The 16,373-nt window shown below is 39.2% G+C and overlaps 1 protein-coding gene across 2 annotated transcripts; it reads left to right on the top strand.

Annotated features, from left to right (window-relative positions):
• The first annotated feature begins 315 nt into the window (after window positions 1–315).
• On the top strand, window positions 316–11,215 carry LOC119891815 (GTPase IMAP family member 8-like). Of its 2 annotated transcripts, none has more exons than XM_038703713.1 (4): window positions 316–572; window positions 3,391–3,476; window positions 6,979–7,038; window positions 8,204–11,215. In XM_038703713.1, the coding sequence occupies exons 2-4, from the start codon at window positions 3,455–3,457 to the stop codon at window positions 10,600–10,602; spliced, it is 2,481 nt and encodes an 826-aa protein (XP_038559641.1). In that variant the 5' UTR covers window positions 316–572; window positions 3,391–3,454; the 3' UTR covers window positions 10,603–11,215. The 2 variants fall into 2 exon arrangements, with proteins under 2 accessions (XP_038559641.1, XP_038559640.1); XM_038703712.1 differs by having other exon boundaries at window positions 316–740.
• Window positions 11,216–16,373: the final 5,158 nt, after the last annotated feature.

Raw genomic sequence — 16,373 nt, 5'->3', positions numbered from 1 at the left:
TTAGCCTACCCTTGTCACAAATGTATCCAAACACAAAAAAAACCTGCTTCAGCACAGGGCTGTCAGTCACAGCAGACCCTCAGACCCACAAACCACATCCTCCAAAAGAGATGAACCACTGATCTGAATCAACAACGCCGACAGTGTCCAAAAACATCTGAATAAAAACAGCCTGTCTCTGTTTTTGCCACCACCTGAATGATCTCAATCATCATCTTTGAGTTGACAGCTGGTTTACCTCCTCTGTGTGTTTTGCTGTCGCGTCCAGCAGGTGGAGCTGTAACATTAGTGAACTCTGTTTGAACCGCCCTGCGACATAAAGGTGAGGGCAAAAGAAGTTTTGGGGTTTCTTTTGAAGAAAGCAAATTAAAGCTTGGGTTGAGAGTGAAATAGTGTTTTCCCTGCGATTATATTCAGACTTAACTTTGCTTGGTCAAACCACATTTTGGGCAGCTTTTGACTACTTTAAAATCCATCTGAATATGTGGAGAATGTCTGACGTGAGGAACTTTCCTTCACTTCCTTTTGGAATACTTTCACTTTTGTCTTGATGGTGCAGTAACAAACAGCTGGTGAGTGGGCCTAGAGTCCACACAGATGACTGAACACAAGCAGATTAAATCAACTCGATGTAGCTTATTAGAAATGCTGACGGATCGAGAGACTTGTCTTTATAATCTGAAGAGTCTACAAAGTCATTCAAACGCGTTTCTTGAAGGTTTCGGAGTGCGCCGCTGACGGTAGGCCTAACGCTTGTAAAACATTGCGTCAATGTTTGAAAAGAAAACTTCAAATAAATATCCCTCATATTATACTAGGCTAATGTATGTTTAGCATTAACACATAGACTGACAGAAGCTAGTTCTGATCAGTGTAACGTTAGCAAGAAATATATGATGTGCAGGCTGAATCTGGTGACTTTACTTGGGGGGAATTGGTTGAGAAAAACCTGTTGGCCTTTAAATTTTCCAGTTTATGATGTTAGATAGGCCTATCTATTTCAGTTAAAGGCTCATTCTGTTTCCTTTTTCTTTTACTGTAAAGTGGTCTGCTCCACATCATAGCAAACAAGGAAGACAACCCCTTTGACGATGTGTAAAAAAATACTACGAGGTTCTACTTAATAGGCCGACTAGTATTGCAGCTATAGTACAGTATATAGTATAGTATATAGTATTTTGCCAGCATCTTAAATAACGTTTGCTTTTAAGGTTAGACATCTAAACAGGTAAAGATGGAGAACCTCAGGAAAAGCTCCCTATGTTCACCTGTCAAGAAAAAGAATAAAGGCCTCTTTGCAGGCCTGGAATCAGAACTGCTGCAGGCATTATCTGGCTGTTAAAGTTTTTGTCATCTCGATTTTTAATGTCCATTATGTTTGTTATGGGTTTACTATCAGCCACCTGTGTACTGCTTACCACTTTTTTTATTCATCATTCTCTATTTCAGAGCTGTTTATATTGTATATACTGTATACCAAATCCACCTACCTCATGTACATAACACCACACATAATACTTATTTATACCAGCATTCTTTGCACTCATCACACTGTGTACATGTATTCATGTATGTGTCTGTGCACCTGTATATCACATCCACCTCCGAAATGTACATAATACTAATGCTAATAATAATTTACTCCTGAATCCTTTGCACTCTGTTCATTGCACTATTGTCTCAAGAGTTTATCGAGACCGAGACAAGAACAAGACTTTTAGAGGCTGAGACCAAGCCAGGACCAAGACCAGGAGGGGTGACAGTCATTTTTATTTAGCGTTACTGGTTGCATTTGAAGCAATAAGTTTTACATCCAGTCAAAGTTTGGATGTTAACAAATAAATCAGATGATGCAAAAGCAATTTACTGAGATTCCCAAAGTTATGGTCTTGACTGGTCTTCAAATAAAATCCCGAGTCCTCAATGTTCGAGACCGAGACAAGACAGAGTACAAATGCGGTCGAGTCCAAGACGAGACCAAGACCATCTAACAGTGGTCGTAAGACCGGTCTCGCGTACTACAACACTACTGTAGCCTGTGTTTGATTTTATTACTGTATTATTGTATTATTGTATAAGTAAGCACTTTTTGAGCAATGTACAATCTAGAGTCAAATTCCTCGTATGTGTACACATACCTGGCAAATAAAGCTGATTCTGATTCTATGACAGGACTGTTAGAATGAGCCACAGTGGTGGTACAATGTTTACAACCTAGCGGACAGAAAACAGTGACTTGACCTGGAGAAGTCTGTGAAGGTTCTCATTTTGAAACAAATGTTTTAATGTGTATGTTTCTTTTTGTGCCCACATCACAAACACCACACACCACACCACGGAGAAGTTTTTGGCATGTAACAAAATCATAATTAGGATGCCAGGAGCACAGTCACGGTTTGATTTTTGTCCCATGTCTCTGCAGCAGCTGAGGTCAAAATGTTGTAGAGGAGGTGAAAGTATATTCCTGGGGGTGTCTCACCGTTATGCTTTATAAAACCCCAGAGCGGCACCTCAGTAAGTTAATAACGACAGCTTAGAGACACATAACATGTCAGTATTATCATCATCTCACCCTGAGCTGAATGTCGGCTGAATGGAGTTTTCATTTTTGGTGTTTCAGCTGCTGGATGTTTGTGGCAGTAATAAAGAGTAACAGCTGCTGCTTTAAAATTACAGCAGTGATTGAAGGAATGACAGCTTGTTGGAGGATGAGTACAGGCCTTTCACAGCAGACATTTTGATTGACTGATTTATCAGTTCATCAGTCAATCTTTACTATCATCACAGGGGAATTTATTTGTGGTGTGGGCGCTAAAGGAAACATACACATTGAAAACTCTTTTTTAAAATTGTCATTAAGGCATCAGATAAATACCTTCATATAGAGGTTCTACACTACTTACCACAAAAAGATGAAAACACATCGCTGGAACAAACACACTTACATGTAATGCATCTATGAATGGTAATTACACCTGTGCCTTTCTTGTATGTCTGTATGAGGTTTATATAAAGATCACCTCTTGCCTTTTAGCATCTAATGTTACTGCTTTTAAGTGACTTTGTAAAATCAGTTTACAGAGCCGGAGAGAGAAGGTATCAAATTCAAACACCTAAAAGCTAGTGTTGGCACTGCCATTTTACATTTTTTTTATTCATTTAGCTGACGCTTTTATCCAAAGCGACTTACAATTGCTACATACTGTATGTCAGAGGTCGCACGCCTCTGGAGCAACTCAGGGTTAAATGTCTTGCTCAGGTGGATGTGTCACAGTGGGGGATTGAACCCAGGTCTCTCACACCAAAGGCACGTGTCTTATCCACGGCACCATCACCACCCCCCTGCCATAGAGTAACATGTTGCTCCGTTCTGTTGTTTTGTGTTCAAAGGGTTTTAAAACCAGCTGTTGGTCTCCAGCTGAGCTTCTTCTGGTGTTTCCAGCACAGTGACAACATGGCAGCTGCAGCACCATCTGGTGAGTACAGTCAGAAATATACGTTTCCTCTTTATTTGTTCAGGGGTGCTCTGTTTCATGTTGAGTCAAAAATTAGAGCCCTGCGATATGGTATTTTTAAGACCAATACTGGATTTGAGAATTTTAAAATCATTTTCCTGTTCTTTTTGTTTCTCTTTAGAAACACATAACATAAATAAATAGTATCCATAACATTTTCCAATTTTCGAATTTTCCAGCCCTTATACCAGAAAATCCTCAAGACTAACCAAAAAGAGCCTCCTGATCATCAACATATCAGAACATACCAATTTGTACTCTGCGCAAGGAGTTGGGGGATCCGATCAAAACTAGCCCCGAAGAGATCGACTATTCCCTGGCAGTACAACCTGTCATAGGTATTTTCAACCAGCCACGGATGACTACTGGCACCGCCAGTCACATCTCAAGACGTAAAGAGATTCCATCCGTTACGCCAGATTATTAATTTTACTGATAATCAGCAAGACAAAGACAGTCCAGACCGGTTTTTGAAAGATGGCTCTTCATGCATTTTAATACCAACAATCTTTAGAAAACATCATATAAAATGCAAAAGTTGTTGCAGAAATAAATCTTTTTTACAGTCAACAGCAGAGAAGGCGACTTCAGCACTTCATCCCTTATTGCGTATCTAGGGTTTACAGTAGAGCTCATACCAAACTGTATGCACTACACAGTAACTTCATTGATTATTGAAAAACAGCCATACACTAAATCAAGTAAATGCTGTATTTTGCAGTGATCTAGACATTGATACGTTGTCTTAGTATCTAAGTCTGTCTAAAAGGTTGAGAGTCCATACAAATGTGTTCTTCTGAAATACTCAAAGAACAGAAATACTATGTTGGTAATATTCAAAATGTTCAATAATCAATGAAGTTACTGTGTAGTGCTGTTTTGTATGAACTCCACTATAAACCCTGTATTCACAATTAGGAATGAAGTGCTGAAGTTGCCTTCTCTGCTGTCATTTTATATGATGTTTTCTAAAGTTTATTGGTATTAAAATGCATATTTAAGTATTACCATGAAGAGCCATCTCAACCGTATGGTAGAGCAGTATATCAGAAAAAGTATTGGGTCTGTTAAAAATTATTTTTGGGATTATTGTTATTGCCCTAATGAAATTAAAAATGTAAAGAAATAATTTTTCACTTTTTTCTTGGTGAGGACTTTAAATGGTTAAGATCCCCATTAGCACCAGCATTGGCTGTTCTTCCTGGAGTCCATTCATTTGTATGTTCATAATAAAACATTGACTGTTAAATAAGTTTACATTTTCTCATAAACTGCAGCAGGTTACTAGACATATTTCAAAATCTCAAAATGAAAAAGGTGCTCCAGGTCAGGCTACTAGACTGAGCTTTTTTATACAAATAAAATCAAACTTACAATAAACTGCAGTATAACATGGCTTAGTGTTTCCCTCAGAATGGCAGTGTAACTGTGGTGGGGATGGTGTATATTTTATTTGAAAGAATACATTACCCTGTTTCAAACAGGTTATTTCTTATCTCATCTTAATTCTGCTTAGTTCTTCACCAAAACTACAAACTAGAGTAATCCTCAATTATTTGAGCCTTTCTAACTATCAGAGATAGATACTGGTAGTTAGATACTGTAGACAGTATCTATCAGCGTCTACATTATCTAACAGTTAGCATTAAGGCTGGGGCGATTCATCAATATTGTTTTGTTTTAATCTTGATGATTACGGCTTACAGCACATGGAAATCAAATAAAAAGATTTATTAGACGAGCTGAAGGCCGCTTTCAAAGCAACCTGGGCTTCTATAAAACCTCAGCAGTGCCACAGGCTGATTGTCTCCATGCCACACCGCACTGATTCAGTAATTCACGCAAAAGGAGCCCCGACCAAGTGTTGGCATAAATTAACCTTTTTCAGAACTTTTCGATATTTCTGTATTATATATTCTTTCTTCTAATATTCTAATATTTGAGATATTGATTTTGATTTCCATGAACTGTAAGCTGTAATCATCAAGGTTAAAACAAACAAAGGCCTGTGATGTTTCACTTGTGTGTAATGAATCTAGAATATATGAAGGGGGGGTGGGGGTTACTTTTTAATGTTATTCAAAATTTCTGAGATGCACCTGTATTTTAAACAGAGCCCCCCCCATTGTTGTAAAGTTCCTCTGTAAGCTCTTGTCAAGATGTCAGGAAGTCAGCACCTCAAATCTTTTATTTTTCTCCACACAAGCACGATATAGTGGGATGATCAACTTGAGAAACGTGTTTCTGTTAGTAGGCATCACTTAAAATAGATTTCTAAAGTTTCTGCATCGCCCCCCATGTTAAAAGTAATTTCTGCACCACTGCTGCTATGGTAACGTAATGTAATCTAACATCTGGCTATTTTGGCTGTTTTATATATTTTTACTTTAAAGGCCACATATGAGTGAGGAAATGACTTAAAATAATGTTACAGACTGTTGTTATCATCTGTAAATCGTCATTTTCTTTGCCCCACACTGATGCAAACATACATTCACCAGTGATGATCTTACTGCATTCTACTCCAGTGATTAAATTAATCCATGTCATAACCATTTTATGCTGAAGTCAAGTACGTCAGTAAAAATACTAATTCTCCAGTACAGGGAAAGGGCTGACACACAGTGATTCATTCATATTGATATATGCCACTATTATTCTAATATAATAATAATAATCAATATATTTGTTGTTAGATTAATCGACTAATTGAAAAATAATTGTTAGGTTCAGCCCTAGATAGTATCTATCAGTATCTACAGTATGTAGCTAACATTATTTACAGTATCTACAGTATCTATCCATTTTCAAGTGTTAATCAGAACTGGGACCAGAGCAGGAATTTAATGGAGGCCTTGAAGGCCATGGTGCCAGCCGTGTCCTCTCAGTTTGGACTGATGCTCCTCAAAAAATGATTAGCATCAGTGCCCGCAGTGCCCCACATGATTTTGCCGTTTTGTCCTGTGTGTCTTTCTTGTCAAAACTATTTTTAGACAATTTAACATACTTTTAGCACAACAAGAATGCATCATAAAAACGTAATGAATATAACATGTATAGAGTATATGCTTAACAACAATAATGGAGTGTAATGTATTTGCATAGCCATAATATTTATCAGTTTATATCAGTGTAGTACATCCATCCCACTAAAGAAAAGCAAGTATTTTTATATATAGCACAAGTATGTTTTTTGTTTTTTTTACATAATTAGAGCAGACAACATTTTCTATGATCTAAACTGAATCTTATTCAGGTCAAAATCTTACAGACATATAGGCCTACGACAACTTTGTCATAACTGATGGGGAGTATTGTAATATTAAATTGTATTTGGTTCTATAAGTCATCCTAGTGTGGACTTGTTTTCTAAATCGTCCTCACGTGTGTCCATTGTCTGTCATTTTTCTACAGTCGCATCACAGATGATTTTCTGAAATGTTATTTTTCTGTTTTCTTACAGAGGTAAAGATCGGGAGACCAATGAGTCACAGCAGCAGCTATCAGTTAATTCCCCCTACCAGTAAGTTCAACTGACTCTGTTTAGGTGTTTTGTGATGTATTATTCCAAAGTGGCTTCAAGTGTATCTGGAGCTGTTGTCAGAGCAGCAAGTGCCTAAGTAGCTGTGCTACTAAACCTACAAAGTGCAGCATATTTACAGCTAGATCATGGCCTAGACTTTTTAAGCTAAGTCCATAAATTAACTAATTTCCAGTTACAAATGACCAACAATAAATATACAATAAATATATAATCGTATTACCAAGCAAAACATGCTCACTATTTCGGGTCAGCAAAATATGTTTAGATGGAAACTACGTTTGAGATTTTATGTTGTTCAAACCTAAACAACAAAATAGGTTGGTTGTCAGTGACAGTCGATATATGAGCGTTCCTCTAAACGACATATGACTGCTGGAAAGTACCAGTCCAGCAACAGTACATTACACAAGTCATGTGACTTATAATAATGTTAAACACATGTAATATTGTGAAATGGTCGCAGTTTGCTTAGTTTTAGGCAACCAATCCATGGAGACTTTGCTGAGGCGAAGACGGAGTTACTGCAGTAAAGACGAGTCAAAAGCCAAATGATCGTTTACATCTCCTCTTGTGACACCTTGGGCCTTGCAATATCTCTTCCATTACCTTAGAGTCAAGACAGGGTGGAGCAGAAATAAGGCAGTTATTTAAAACTGATCATTTTTCTTAATCTTAAGTCTTAAATGGGATGTATAGTTGAATATCATCTGTGTAGCAGCAACAGGAGATACCTTTAGTGTCTTATTATAATGCATTCAAGACAAACAAAACAGGACCAAGGACACACCACAGAAAACAGAAAACTCTTCTCTATCACAACATATTAAGAAATCAGAATCAGAAAACTTTTTCATTACACCAATAGTACAAACACCCACACCAAAGGAATGTGTCTAATCCACTGTGGCATCACCACCCCAATTGCTACTAAAAGCTACTGTATGTACATTGTACATAAGGTTTTCACGGGTTGTTCTCAAAGTGTGACCTCTATGATTGATAACACTTTGACAATGCAGCTCAAGGGTGAGTCCAGGTTCTGGACAGCTTTTTTCCACGTCCACCAGTTATTATTATGTTTTGTCATAATCCTGGTTGAAGGTCAAGTTCAGTGCTAGTTCTAATTTATTGTTTTTCTTTCCAGTGTCTGAACTGAGGGTTGTTCTGCTGGGGAACTGCTGGTCTGAGAGGAGTTTCGTGGGGAATTTTATACTGAGAGAGACGAAGTTCAAAAGTGAGGACAAACCAGACTTTGTGACAGTCAGAGGACAGTTGAAGGAGAAGGAAATCGTTCTCATCAACACCCCAGACGTGCTGGTTCCCAACATCTCTGAAGAGAAACTAGCCGAGTTTATAAGAAAGTGTGTGAGTCTCTCTGCTCCTGGACCTCATGTGTTCCTGCTGGTTCTACGGCCTGAAGACTTCACCGAGGAACACAAACTGAGGCTCTGCAGAGTCCTTCAACTATTCAGTGATCAATCATTTGATCATTCACTGGTACTGATATCAGCACACAGAGAGGGGAGTTCAGCTTCCATGGACAATGATGAACCAGACCAGCCCTTAAAAGACTTAATCAGAATGTGTAGATACAGATATTTGAATCAGAAGAAACTTGAGCTTCCAGAGCTGTTAACACGCTTGAGTCAAACTGCAAAGGAGAACAATGGAGAGCATGTCAGCTGTGATGTCACTGAGGATGAGGATGCGGGTCTATTTATGGCAGTAAAGTCTGAACACATCAAACCAGCTTTAAACCTGGTTCTGTGTGGGAGGAGAGGAGCAGGGAAGACTTCAGCAGCCAAGGCCCTTTTAGGTCAGACAGAGATTCATTCAGTCTCCAACTCATCAGTGTGTGTTAAAAATCAGGGAGAGGTGTGTGGATGTCACATTTCCCTGGTGGAGCTGCCTGCCTTGAATGGAAAGCCTCAGGAGACAGTGATGGAGGAATCACTCAGGTGTATCTCCCTCTGTGATCCTGAGGGCGTCCATGCCTTCATCCTGGTCTTACCTGTGGATCCCCTTACTGATGAAGACAAGGGAGAGTTAGAGACCATCCAGAACACATTCAGCCCCCAAGTCAATGACTTTACCATGATTCTGTTTACCGTGGAGTCAGATCCTGCAGCTCCGGCTGTTAATTTTGTAAAGGAGAACAAGGACATCCAGGAGCTCTGTCAGAGCTGTGGAGGAAGATATTCTGTTCTCAACATCAAGGACAAGCAGCAGATCCAAGAGCTGTTGAAACAGATGAGAGTTAAAGGATCCAGATGCTTCACGAAGGACATGTTCACAAAGGCTCAGATGGAGAAGGTCGTAAAGCTGGACAACATTAACACAAGACTTAAAGCTGAGCTGCAGGATGTGAAACAGAGGAATGTGGTGGAAGGTGAAAATCAGAGCACAGAGTGTCTGAGGATGGTGCTGATTGGGAAGACTGGCAGAGGGAAGAGTGCAACAGCAAACACCATTTTAGGCAAAAAGCATTTCAAACCCCGGATCCCCCCGAAGCCCATGACCAAATCTTGTGAGAAAGCAACAGGAGAGATAAATGGGCGGCCCGTTGTTGTGGTCAACAACCCCATCTTATTTGATGAAACTCTGCCTGATGATGACGTTCAACAGGAGCTATTGAAATGCATCAGCATGTTGTCTCCTGGACCCCATGTGTTTTTACTGGTGATGCAGATCGGGAACTTTACACAAGAGGAAAAAAACTGTGTGGAAGTGATCAAGAAATATTTTGGCAAGAAGTCTGGAGATTTCATCATTGTTATATTCACCAGAGGAGATGAACTGGACGGTCAGTCATTTATGAGTTATGTCGAAGACTGTGATGTCTTTGTTAAAGAACTCATAACAGACTGTGGAGGGAGATACCAGGTCTTCAATAACAAGGACTACACAGATCGCACACAAGTCAGTGAGCTGCTGATCAAGATGGAGAACATGGTGGAGAAAAATGGCGGCTGCTACCGCACAGAGGAATTCATACAAATACAAGTGGAGAGGATTTTGAAGAAGAAGGAAGAAGGGATGAAGAGAAATTATGAAGACCTCAAGAGAAAACATGAGGAAGATTTAAAAACACTGAAAAGGAAAGTCGATCAAACTGAACAGGAGAGAAAATGGATATCAAAACAGCTAAAGGACAAAGACGAATGCATCAGCAAGGAACGTGAGGAGCGAAAGAAAGAACGGGACGAAGAAGAAAGGAGGCGGAAAAAACAAGAAGAAACTCAGCGACAGGAATGGAGAAGAAAACTGGAAGCCTCAGAGAAAATTGTTCAGTCAGAAAGAGAGCAAAGGGAAAATGCTGAGAGGAAGCTGGAGCTGTGCAGAAAAGAGAATAAGAGAGATCGAGATGCCTGGGACAAGGAAAGAAAGGACATCTGGGAACGAATACGTCAGGAGGATAAACAGAGCCTGGAGGAGGGGAAAGCAAGCTACAGACAGCTCCAAGAAGAGTACTATCGTAAGAGAAGAAAGTGGACGTATATTTTGTTTGCACTGTTGGTGTTTCTGCTGTTTTTTGTTATATAATGTTATTCTGAGTTACACAGACACTACACAGACAAAAGAACATGCATGAAGAGATTTACAGCTTGCTAGGCTGATAAAGGGTGCAGTTTTACATTTATGGACTACAGATGAATGGCTGCCTCGTCAGGTTAATCTCATGGCTGGAAGCGAGTCAGTAAAATACATAAACAGAGATACAAAAATAAGTGATCTGCTCACCAACCACATGACTGACAGCACAAATAATTAATAGTGTGTTGAAGTGTGTAGAAATGGGAACTACCACCTGACTAAAAATCAAATGTTGTGGCTCCTAAATTCAGTTCTCCGGACGACAGGTTTTCTCAAGCCCTAGTCCACTATGTGACGTGACAGGCTATCAATTTTACAAGACTGCACACTTTCAGTATCCGAAGTCCAATTTTTCCAGTGTGCCTGGTAACCTTTGGCAGGAGTTTTTTAAGTCAATCAAGACACAGACAGAGCATTAAAAAGAGTTGGTTATCAATCGTCAACCGCTTATCCTGCGTACAGGGTTGCGGGGGGGCTGGAGCCAATCCCAGCTGACATCGGGCGATAGGCGGGGTACACCCTGGACAGGTTGCCAGTCCATCGCAGGGCCACACATAGACAGACAACCACTCACACCTAAGTGTAACCAATTAACCTAGTCCGCATGTCTTTGGACGATGGGAGGAAGCCGGAGCACCCGGAGAGAACCCACGCAGACACGGGGAGAATATGCAAACTCCACACAGAAAGGCCGGGGCAACTCCACCGTGCCGCCCAAGAGTTGGTTAAACATGTCTAATTAAATTTCAGGCCGTGTTGAGCAAATTGCTGGAAATTTTTTATCATTTTTATTTCATTAACAAAAAATGCACTAATACTTTCATATATTACTAATTACTCAACAGTAGACATAGCCAGGACGTAGAATAGGGACATGTCCCGTCCCTACCAATATCCAGCGACTACTGAATTGTCCCTAGCAAAAATTTAATTCCAAAAATTTTAATATAACTATTGTTGTCCATTAGTGCCTAGTCAATGTATTAGGTACGCAAACAGTTAACAATCCAATGCTTTATTTTTAAAAACAACAAGGGACAAATGTAGTGAGTTATTTAGAGTGAGGAAAAACAACAACCTGTTATTGTAGGCTAATTTATTTATTCCCCTTCTCTCCCCTCTCATACATTACGTGTTATAACTTTCCATTATCCAGCCATCCACCAACGCCAAAACAGCCATATTGTATTTAACACGTGTAGAAATAGACAACGAGACATTATGGTTAAATAAGCAGCCGATGGTTTAGAGGTAAGCCTACTGATCATCTACTGCTGGCTTAGCTCCGGTGTCTTCATAGTGACACCACAGGGTCCAAACACCCTCCCAAGTCTGAACAAAACCAGGAGATTCCAGGCAGCCCACTGGCTATCTACCATATACAGTCTGTGGTATATACCCAGCTAAGAAGAGATACCATGTATCTAGTAACATCAGCAACTGTAATGTAACTACTGAATCAGTACTCTTAAACTATGCTGCTCTTACACTACTCACTGAAAATAAATTTCAGAGACTAGTGTAAGAGCAATCAGTAATGTAGCTGTCAGAAAGTCTACTGCTGGCATCCATGTTTGTAGCACAAACACCCATGAGCACTACTTTTTTTTACACTTTTGACTTTTTACACTCGACCATCAACAAACTCCGCAATTACTGTTGTGGTGGAAACAGAGTATTGACTCAAAATAATGACCTGCATTAGACCAGACATGGGAAACTTGTGTTTTTGCTGGTAAGCCTAGCTTAGTAGAAAGACTGGAAGCACTGCTGACCAGTAAGCCTCCATCAAAAGTCAAAAACTACTCCCTCAAGCTACTGCAAACTGTCTTGTTTTTAGCTAGTTAACTAGCAAATTAGTCATGATCCATCCAAGTGTAAGTGTGTTTTGAGTTACAAAACTGTGCAAAGCCCTTGTACTCCAGTTTGTAGACAGGGCTCTTGATATGCAGCTACTGTTGGTCAGTAAATTGTTTAAACATGCAAGCTAACTGCTGATGTTAATTTTCTATTTCTGTGATGCCACATATGCACAAATAATTATTTTGATGGCACCTTTGATGGAGCTGGGCTAGCAGGGTCCCCTTGCTTTCAGTCTTTGTGTTAAGCTTCACAAATCAATGAATTTCCTAAAATGTTAAAAAATCAAGAGTCTGATCATTTTATGTGAAAAAATTGATTCAGATGTTTGGAAGCACTGTGAACTATTCTTATATATTTGTAAATTTGTAGTTTACATGGCAAGCCTGATTTATTGTAATTCGTCTTTGATTGTTCCTTTTAAACACATTCATTAACAAATTCCTATATTTATAGATTTTATTACCTTGAATAGTAATAGGCTGGTAATGCATCTCCAGGCTGAAAACATGCACAGGGATCGTTTGGAATTATTGCCGTTTCTTTTTCCAGATTTTGGAACGTTTGCCCGTTTTGTTTGTTTCCGCCTCCCTACATGAAGTGCAGTCCTGCAGAAGCGTTTACATCCATTATTCCAGTTATTTGGTTCATGGTGTTAGTTGTGTATTTATTTATCTGTTCAAGTGTGTGAGTTTAAGTTCAAAATATCAGGTTCAAAGCACACCTGGTTAGAACCAAACCAAATATATATATATACCTAAAACTAAAAGAATACATACATATTTTTTGTTTTGAACAGCAAATGAAGAATTTATAATGCATTTTATTGTATGATGAAACAAGCATAATAAAAAGTAACGTTAATATAGACAAATGTAACAGATAACTGAATACAAAATGTTAATATTGTTAATATTAGGAAGGAAGTTAACACTCCTTTTGATCATGCATTAAATGAAAAGGTAAAGGTTAGAAGGGTCTTTGAATCTGTTCATTTATCCAAAACATATGTGCCTTTAAACCACCTATTGGGTTACTTGAATATTGTCAGCATGTTAGTATCTCTCAGAAAAACGGATCATTTGCTGTGTGGCCCACATGTAAAGACATGAGAGCTTTTTGATATAGTGCTTTGTATTAGTGTCTTTGTTTTGAAAGCAAAAGGCATCGGTGGTCTTGGTTCATTGGTTCAGTTTTGTTTAACATTGTAAAAGATATAAAACTCTGGGGACACTTTGTCTTGTTTCTTCGGTGTTATTCTACTGGTGCAAAAAACCTTCACTAAACTAAACCGGATTGCAGATTAATAAAATGTTAACGGTGAACAGTATTTTCTGGCTGTCTTTTTCCATAACAAGAGGTTGTTTGTATAAAAATACACATAACATTAGACATTATTATATCTTTATTGTGCACAAATAAATTAGGGTATTGGAGTTCTATAGTATAAAGCAGAGGTCACTAATAGGCGGACCGCGGTCCGGATCCGGACCCAGCCGCCGTCCTCTCCGGACCGCCGACCTACAGCCCATTTATTATTGAGACTTACTACCTCGTGACGGAGCGTTTCTATTTTAACCCGCGCAGCTTTTCTAGCATTTACTGTACTGGTTTAGAGGACCAGGAAACTCACAGACCAATAGCATGTGCTCCAATCGTCTCATGTGACGCTGCTCAGCCAATCAAATCTGTGCATACCGATGCTTGCGAGTCGAGTCCGCGAGATACACCAGAGACGTTTTGGAAACACACCCGAATTGAGGAGACGAAAGATAAAAGAGATTTCACATGACTTTTAATCAAGAATGTACAGATTTTTACATGTACATTCCTCCCACGGGCAGTTCAAAACCAGAATATCTCATAGATCTACAGTATGCTAGCTGGAGCTCACGTTTCTCACTGAACAACAGAAAGTAGGAAAGTGGTAGCTCTGTAAGAGGGAATGAAAGAGAAGAGGAGGCATTACAGCTGTTTATTTGTTAAGATGTGTTGAGTGTTTATTATAAAATTGGTTAAGACTGCACTCTTCAAGCTACACTTTTTATTTAATTTTTTCAAAAAATTAGGCACTTTATTTTAGTTTACTTAAATTTAGAATTTATTTTTAGAGCAGTTATTATTTATTATCCCTCCAGTTAAGATGTGAAAACTGACTGAAATATTATTTGATTTGACAGTCCGTTGTTGACTAAAAACATATGTTGATACAACTATACCTCATAGTACTGAATGATAACGCAAGTTCTTCGTTTTGATGTTCCGGACCTTTGCTTCAGGAAATTTTCTCTAACTAGACCTCTTTGAAATCTAATTGAATACCCCTGGTATAAAGACATGCAGGTAATTTTATGTCCTCTGAAACGTTATTGGTTTAGAACCAGATTTGGCCAAGTGATGGTATAAAAAGCCGGTGGGGCAGGAAATCGTGTGGGCTGGTTTTCAAGCATAGGAGCTAGCGGGCTCTTATTAGCATTTCATAAATTATTCAATCAATCAATACATTTTTTATTTAAAGTGCAGAATCACCATGCAGCATGGTCCCAATACACTACAAAAAGAATACACAGGACCAACACACCGCAAGCACATAAAATAATACAATTGAAAAGGAAACAACCATATTTAAAAATGAATGTTAAAAGAAGAAGGTGATGGGTCTGCTGGTGTAGGCTAGTAGGTATAGGACAAAAATATAGTCTACATACAGCAAGAAATTACATCCATCGTCCACCACTTATCCTGCATATAGGTTTGCGGGGGGCTGGAGCCAATCCCAGCTGACATCGGGCAAAAGGTGGGGTACACCCTGGACAGGTCGCCAGTCGATCACAGGGCCACACATAGACAGACAACCACTCACATCCACACCTAAGGACAATTTTAGAGACACCAATTAACCTAGTCTGCATGTCTTTGGATGGTGGGAGGAAGCCGGAGAGAACCCACACAGACATGGGGAGAACATGCCAAATAGAAAGGCCGGGGTAACTGGGTTTGAACCCACAACCTTCTTGCTGTGAGGCAACAGTGCTAACCACTGGATCACCGCGCCACAAAATTAAAATGATAAAACATTTAAATAAAGCAACCACATTTTCACTATTAAACCATTTTTGTGACTGGAAACTACTGCGTCTCGCCCATTTCTGCCCACTTCTGCAATGAATCAAACAGGAAGTGGATTTCTGTCAGACTGCACCTTTTCACTGAACCTGCTTTCTACCAAAGAAATGGTCCCTGTGAAAACTGCTCCTGGGCTGGTGAGTTTTTGAAATGTCATATTTCATAATTCACAAAAAGGGGGTAAAGGGGAACCACACAACAGCCTTCCTCAGGGTAAAACAGTCACATAGGTCTACTCAAAAAACTGAATTAAGTACAACCTTCTATCAAACATGAAGAATGTTGTAAACACAGCGCCCTACTTCCATCTATATTCAACAAAACAAAACTGTGTCAGATAAAGAAAACCTGTAGTAATGATGACACTAATGTGATAATATTTTCTTGAAACCAAATACCACCAATACCAGAAAATAAAAAACATGTTGTATGGTTTCAGGAGTATCAGATTTTTAACAAAACAGCGTTTGTTCCCTTTTAGATGCAGACTGTCGACCGGTGTGTCTAGAGCACCCGCTTTGCATCATATTGTCATATTCAAGAGGCGTTTCCTCATTTTTGCTTTTAACATTTTCATTAACAATTTTTCAGTGCATTAAGCATCACAAATTAAATTCCATTCACCTCCTTTTTATGGCATGGAGGCAGATATAACTTTACATAGCCGGGTTTGTATTAGCTTCAATCACTCAAACTCAACCTGCCTATTTTTGGGACAGGTGTCTATTTTGCAC

Source organism: Micropterus salmoides, unplaced genomic scaffold (genome assembly GCF_014851395.1).
Source record: "Micropterus salmoides isolate LMB-PRFRI ecotype aquatic unplaced genomic scaffold, ASM1485139v1 Ms_hic_scaffold_7, whole genome shotgun sequence".
NCBI classification, from domain to species: Eukaryota; Metazoa; Chordata; class Actinopteri; order Centrarchiformes; family Centrarchidae; genus Micropterus; species Micropterus salmoides.
Note: the sequence above shows the minus strand (reverse complement) of the source record. Positions and strands in the feature narration are given on the sequence as shown.

What these genes read in the sequence shown, in the direction of transcription:
- LOC119891815 (XM_038703713.1), top strand. Translation starts at nt 3,455, where the DNA reads ATGGCAGCTGCAGCACCATCTG. An exon ending in GGCAGCTGCAGCACCATCTG is followed by an intron (nt 3,477 to 6,978) that starts GTGAGTACAGTC and finishes GTTTTCTTACAG; the next exon opens with AGGTAAAGATCGGGAGACCA. An exon ending in TCAGTTAATTCCCCCTACCA is followed by an intron (nt 7,039 to 8,203) that starts GTAAGTTCAACT and finishes TTTTCTTTCCAG; the next exon opens with TGTCTGAACTGAGGGTTGTT.